This window comes from Ctenocephalides felis, unplaced genomic scaffold (genome assembly GCF_003426905.1).
Source record: "Ctenocephalides felis isolate EL2017-DRISC unplaced genomic scaffold, ASM342690v1 CF-g0.4_SCAFFOLD_00845, whole genome shotgun sequence".
Classification (NCBI taxonomy): Eukaryota; Metazoa; Arthropoda; class Insecta; order Siphonaptera; family Pulicidae; genus Ctenocephalides; species Ctenocephalides felis.
The window spans coordinates 83,014,959-83,022,818 of NW_020536999.1; the positions used below are offsets into that span (position 1 = coordinate 83,014,959).

A 7,860-nucleotide genomic window follows, 5' to 3' on the forward strand; every position below is an offset into this window, starting at 1 on the left:
TTGATTCTGAATATGAAATGATTCTGATTTTTTTTTTTATTAAAGTTTGCTTAATTAAAATAATATATTACATTTTTTTGTACATACTTGTACCTGATTCATAAAGAGTGTTACAAGCTTTTTTTTGTTAAATGCGAAGCAATAATGAGATACAACTTTTCAAAGTTTCAACAAGCAAGTATAACTATTAACTGCTGTTATCGCATAAACAATTTTCATTCTGGGCGAATTACATACATTCTTTGAGAATTTTATTATTTTGGATTTTATTTAAAAAAATATTTTGGGCTTGGTAAGTAATGAAAAATTTAATTAGATTGCATTCTATGTAATATTATAGTAATAAGTCTAAGGTTATAGGTGGCCTTAACCATACTGAAAGCACAATTTCTATAAGTATCATAAAGTATTAAGAAAATTAATTTATATTTCTTTGATAAACAAATGCCCATGAAATATAAATTCAATAGCCACCAAAGATTTTTCTAAATGAAATTGCACAAAATAATGTTTGCATAATTTTGTTAAGAGGTTTGACTTAAGCAACTTTACCCTGTACCGAGGATTTATTTGTCCATTTTTGTTAATCTTTTACTGGCAAATCAGTGTTCTATATTGCTTAATAAATTTTATTATACTAATTCTAATGCTAGTGCTAATTCATTTTGATTTATATAACAAGAGAACCTTGGATTGTAGTAAGGTGGAGTGCACACTGACCACACAATCATAATTTTAAAGCAAATTTTATCTTGGATCTATTCCTTTTTTACTCGAGGGGAGAGTAAATAGCTTATTCATTTTAAATGAATACATTCATAGAGGAACAATTAAATGAATATATTCATCTATATATAGAGGAGCAATTAAAAGACTATTTTTTATGGATTCAAAATAGTGCAGGAAAGCTTTAGTGAGTGTAGCTATATTTATAATTATATATCTACAATTTTGTTTATCTTAATTCAATGCAAACCTCTGTATTTTACAGGTTCAGAATTAAATTCTTCTTTAACATCTTGGATTTTTTGCAATTGAAATCAGTCGAAGCCTTTGACAAATATATAGATATACTATTTATGGGATGAAGTTTGTGAGTCAGTGCTCCTAGTGAACGCATCCATCAAACAGTATTTGTCTAATTCAGTTCAGGCAATTTGCCTCAAGGTATGTTAATTAGTTTTGCATGACAATCGGCCAAGCCAATTGTGCAAAAAAATATATTATCAGATTTAGAGTTCATAATATATTCATAAAATTTAGAATATTTTTTACACGCAGTTTGAGATATTTATACACACAGTTTATGATCTGTAGTAACATTAAATTGTCGGCTTGTGCTCAATTATGTTAGCTGATACATTTATCATTTGAAATTTTTTAGTTTTAATATTGATTTGTAATATATGTGAATTGCAAGCAGTACTCTCTTGTTTACTAATATAGAAAAGCAAGAATATTGTCACAATATTGTTCTGATAATTTATTTATTATCTATAATAGCGAATAAACAGAAGCATTTGTAATATTTTTGTACTGTTTGAAACTCATGTTGTGCATAAAAAAATGCTAAGTGGCTGTATAATTTTTTACAACATAATGTGTAAAAGATAAAATGTTGGAATATCAACTCTTTTGAAATGTAGTTTCAATCTACTTGTCTGACAAGAAACTTATTAATACAATTTGTGTTATTGGGGCGGTTCTGAAATAACAGCTATCAATGTATACAAGAGAGGTCAAAAAGTAACTATAATATCGATTTACATCGAGATTTATACTTATGGCTGGAGACTTTAACGCACAACATACATCTTGGAATTGTAACTTTAACAACGCGAACGGAAACAGACTTTACGAATACCTGACCGAATACAACACCACAGATGCACAACTACATTATCCTGACACGCCGACCAGATACGCCACCGTACAGACACACCATTACAGCACGATCGATTTGGCATTGACAAAAAATCTACACGTAACATCTGAACCCATAACGAGAACACTTTTTAACTCCGACCATAATCCAGTTTTCATGACCATTTCAGACAGACTAGACGTTGACCAGACTCCAAAACGCAAATTTTTAGATTACTCTAGAGCCAAGTAGCCATTTTTCAGAGACATCATCACAGACAACACACGACAAACAATGCCAATCGATACCAACCCTGACATTGAGGAGGCTGTAACACACCTTACACTATAATCACAGACTCTGTACAACAGACTATACCGGCACTAGACTCAAGAACAACACCAGCTAACGACTTGCCAGAACATATTTTATTGGAAATAAAACTTAAAAATCATACAAAGAAACTGTGGCAACATACCGGTGACAGACATACTCAAGGAATATGTTAACAGAATGACAAACATTATTTCCAATGAAATACGTGACCACTGAAACAACACTTGGACCAAAAGACTCGAGAACATAAATACTGACCCACACAAAATTTGGCAAACAGCAAAAAGACTGACGCGGAAACCAACATCCATACCTCCAATTAAATTAACTGACAACAATTACGCAACAACTCCAGCGGACAAGGCGGAAATATTGGCAAAAAACTTTGAGAACATACATAAACAAAATGCCAATATGTCAAACGCAGACCTTAAACAAGACGTACACGAGACAATTCAAGACTTCACTGACCTCCACAGGGACAAAGACTTACGAATAGACCCTGTTACAGTTTCCGAAATAAAGACAATAGTTAAAAAATTACCGAACAGAAAAGCACCAGGACTGGACGGACTGCAAAACATAATACTTAAACAACTGCCGACGAACGCCTACATTTTACTTACACGCATTAAAAATAGATTAATGACAAAAGGCTGCTTTCCTGCTTCTTAGAAAACCTCCACCATATTACCAATAGTGAAGCCAAGGAAACAGCCAGACATACCACATAACTACAGACCGATCAACACAATGAGTAAGGTAGCCGAAAAAGTACTACTCAAAAGATTTAACAAACACATAAGACACAACAAGATCATACCTAACACACAATATGGCTTCAAAGAACGACACTCCACACTACACCCACTGACAAAACTCATAGAAAATACAGTTCTCAATTTTAACAGACGAAACCATACCGGATTGGTGTTACTCGACTTTGAGAAGGCGTTTGACACCATCTGGATGAACGGACTTATACATAAACTTTTCACCATACATTACAAAAACATTACACTCATACCTCTCATACCGCAACTTCACTATACAAGTAGACAACGGACTTTCGACGGTTAAACAAGTGACGGCGGGAGTACCGCAGGGCTTGATCCTGGGATCGTCACTGTTTAACGTCTACATTCACGACATACCCACTGACGCCGACACTGTTACTGCCATTTGCTGACGACACTGCCATATACAACTCATCACGATCACCGACGCTACTGACTACTAAGATACAGACACACATAGACAAGCTAACAGAATATACTGACAAATGGCATATCAGGATCAATCCGCAAAAGACGGAGGCAATTTTATTTACAAAGAGCCGAAATGCCACGACCAGACTGACTGACTTGGACAAAATTAAAGTATTGGACTGTGAAGTTGAGTGGTCCAAGGATGTCAAATACCTTGGTGTGACCCTGGACCATAGACTCAGCTTCACTAAACATGTTAATACGAAAATTGGACAGACTGACGGGATGTTAAATCTACTGAGACCTCTTTTGAACCACAACAGCCCGCTAAGCGTGAAGAACAAGCGGACTCTTTACTTGATACTTATAAGACCATTACTGACATAGCCGCTCCAGCAAAGAACGCGACGACTAAGACTAACTTACGGAAACTACAGACATTACAAAATAAGACAAAACGACTAGTACTTTACAAAATAAGGGACCCACTGACTAGACATTACTATTCTTCATAATACATACACAAACAGACTGACGTACCGACAATACTCGACTATATAAAAAAGCTCACTGAAAATTTTTATCTAAAATGTGGGATCATCCTAATACTAACATCGCGGGCCTCGGCCAATACACTATAGACGTGATTTGGTATGGAAATCACGCCATGCCAAACTATATACTGATCGACCCATGGCGGCAAATGATACTTGGATGAGAATAAATCTTTTATTTTGTTATTCTTTTTAACTTCCCGCAGGGTAAGTTATTGTATCGTAATCGTAAAAATCGAAATCGAAAATTTTTACATTTCTCGACGTTTTGAAGGTTTTTGAGCATTTTGGCATACTTCAGAAAAAATGGATTTGTGTGTGTGTGTGTGGGTATGTATGTATGTATGGATACAATTTTTCGTTCACGTTTTCGGGCGCACGGATCAACCGATTTGAATGGTTCAAAAGACATTCGATTCCTATCGATAGGGAGATGTGCTGATTAGTTTTTGGCAAAGGCAGGTCCAGCAGTTACGGAGATAAGGAGCAAAGAGTGCAGAAAATAAAAATTGAGTTTTTGAGAGAAAGGAGCATCCGATTTGAATGATCCAAAGAACATTCAATTTGTAATGACGGGGAGAAGTGGTGATTAGTCTATGGCAAAGGCAGGGCCAGCGGTTTCGGAAATACAGAGCTAAATGTGCAAAAAATGATAGTTTTTGAGGGAACTAAGCGTCTGATTTGAATGATTCAAAAAACTTTCTGCTTGTTTTAACAAAATAATTAATTTTGGAAAAAAAAATATCTCAATTTTTTTTTTTTTCAAAAAATTTTTTTTCAATTTTTTTTTTTTAATTTTTTTTTTGTATATCGAAAATAATTCTGATTTCTATTTTAATTCTGTTCTAATATACCTTAAACAAATAATTTCAACTTTCCAATTCAGTTTATGTAATTTTCATAAATATTAGACAATGTTACAATATTTATAATAATCTATTTGAAAACATTCAATATTTCTCGATCATCTCGTTACGGTACGGGAAGTTCCAGCAATTTGCCTCAAGGAACGATGCCTTAATTGCCTTAAGACAGAATTCCACTTACAGCTAGTTATTTGTATAATTAACTATTATTAAAAATATTGTTTTGTGTGTTTTTTTTGGGAGAAAAAGTTTTCTTTCCTCTTTTTTGCCACACGATTTGTCACACATCTCGCTGTATTCACAATATTCGCGGTATATATTAAGATGTTATATAAAGTACTCAAGTGTAGAAATATATGTATTAAAAATAACAATGCAAATGTATGATCAACTATTGTAATAAATACTTTTTGTCGGTCTGTCTGTCTGTTTCATTGCACTTAGTACTATCCTGAGTGTAAACTCAACTTTTTGTTGGGTTTCATTTTGTTCAAATGAGCAATTGCTTCTGTCAGGACTCTCGTTCGCAACCATGCCTCGAGATCCGTTGGAGTAGAATTTGATTGGGTCTTTTTGGGACTTTTTTTGCAGTCGACTAGCGATCGCGACAGATTTTAAAGTCTTCGTCGATCTCAGAGTTGGATTGATTTTTGACATAAAATATTGAAGAAAAAATGTTGGTTTATTTTAAAAGTTTGAACCGACTTTATACAAGTTTTTACTAATTAAGATATAAGTTATATATTTTTTACAACTCATAACGCACGCTGTGCAGTACTGCCTGTAAAATTAATAATTAAATTCCTTTTATTGCTTCTACAAATTTTTCAAACCGGGAAACGGTATGGCAACGAAAATGGTAAAATAATTTTACTGAAAATTTTGTTAGCCACGGTTACCATGGCAGCGGGCGCCCGTTTCACACAAAAAATACAAAATAGTTGTGTGCTAAATAATAGTCTAGTATTGTCTACAATTTTTTTCAATATCATAAATGTTTTCATCTTAATTTTTATTACATTTACTTTTTGATATTTAAAGCATAGAGAGTATATTTCTAGAAAGATGAGACATTATTTATCGTGGCGCGTCTTTTCAAATTAATATGGTTCTCTATGTTTCTACTCTCTCTACCGCTACAAACAAACTCTATGCTTCAAATGTCAATTAATAAAAGTAAATTGAGTCAAATTAATTGATCATATTGAAAGTAATTATTGATAAAATTATTTAGCACACAACTATTTTGTAATTTTTTTGTGAGTATAAGCAGTGAAAATATTCAAAAATGCCGGAGGAAACAATTATGTCTATGAATGATCGGGCAGTTAAAATTGAACCATCAGAATTTTCACCAGAAGACATTAAACTCGAAATAGAGAATGATTTTGATGATCCCGACGTTATTGTTAAATCTGAATCGTTTTCCGAAGATGATGATACGTGTTTGGAAAGATTTATGAATTCCGAGGTGACAATTGAAGAAGAAGTCAAAAAGGAGTTAGTCGAAACATCAACTTATGCAGAATCACAAAATTTAAAAGAGCATATGATCGATCATATGCCTAATCATAGCAAAGAAAGTTCTTTCAAATGTGAAATCTGTCATAAGACTTTCAGTCAATTAGGTAATCTAAAAAGTCATTTACTGATACATAGTGGAGTATGCCCCCATAAATGCAGTGTGTGCAATAAGACAATCACACAATTAGGTAATCTGAAAAATCACATGCTAATACATAGTGGTAAGCGCCCTCATCGATGCAATATATGCGAAATGACTTTCACGCAACCAAGTGGTCTGAAAAGTCACATGCTGAAGCACAATGGAGTACGAGCTTATGAATGCAATATATGCAAAAAGACATTTTCACATTCATTTAATCTGAAAAGTCACATGCTGATGCACAGTGGGGTACGTCCCTATGAATGCGATATATGCAAAAAAACATTCACGCAATCAGGTAGTTTAAAAAATCACATGCTGAAGCATAGTGGAGTACGTCCCCATGAATGCAATATTGAATGCATGAATTATTGCTCCCAATTACATATCCTAAAATTGTGATTTTAGGAATGGAAAAAGACGTTTCGAAGCAAACGATATGTCAATGAAAATAATAAACGTCTAAACCAAGGGCGAGCAACCTTTTTCATCCACGGGCCAATTTCAATTTTAAAATTTCATGGCGGGCTGCACGGGTTTAATATATATACTAGCTGACCCGGCGAACGTTTTGCCTCAGGAAATATTTTTAGAAAATCATTAGTATAAAAAATGACTAATTCTGAATGTACAAATATGCAGTATATAAATGAAAGGGGCAGCTAACACAAAAACACATTGATAATTTACCAAATGCAATGCTAAAATACTAACATCCATATTTGTATTATGATATGCTATGCTCAGCAAAACGAGTGAGATTTCAATAATTTAAAAAAAAATCTAACTTTTTTTAAAAACAGTTTTATCTTCAGATTTTAATATTGAATTTCTAAATTTTTTTTTGCTAAACTTGCTTCTTCTGCAAGACATTCAAAATTTATGTACTTCTTGTACACATCGTGAAATATTTGTACAATAGGATAACAGTTAACAGAAAATCAGTTAGTTTTATCGGAGGTAACCATATCGTTGCCAATATCTATGAAGCTTTTCTATAAGCTCAGAAAAATCTTGATCGAATTTCAATTAAAAACGTTCACAAAAAAGACGATCATTGTTAATTGATCGATTATCGAGCTAAAATGACTATTATGAAATAAGAGAGTGAAATTTGGAGTTGTATATAGTTTTCCATTTTAGTACTAATTTTGTTACAATTTTGTTGGCTTCTGTATCAAGATTTCTAATTTTTACGGTTCAAACAAATTTCAAAATGTTCTGAAATTTTTTTTTGTTTACAATTTTCAAAAATATACAAAGGTTTATACTTATAATATAAACTTTCAATTTACAATTCAGTTTAAATTGTATATATTTGATATGCGATATTTACTCGTAAGAAATATATCCTCGGCTGGATTTA

The 7,860-nt window shown here is 33.0% G+C and overlaps 1 protein-coding gene across 1 annotated transcript; it reads left to right on the forward strand.

Annotated features, from left to right (window-relative positions):
• Nucleotides 1–6,116: 6,116 nt before the first annotated feature.
• LOC113391075 (zinc finger protein 69 homolog B-like) lies at nt 6,117–6,896 on the forward strand. Its single transcript, XM_026627048.1, has 2 exons — nt 6,117–6,675; nt 6,793–6,896. The coding sequence occupies exons 1-2, from the start codon at nt 6,117–6,119 to the stop codon at nt 6,894–6,896; spliced, it is 663 nt and encodes a 220-aa protein (XP_026482833.1).
• The last annotated feature ends 964 nt before the right edge of the window (nt 6,897–7,860 follow it).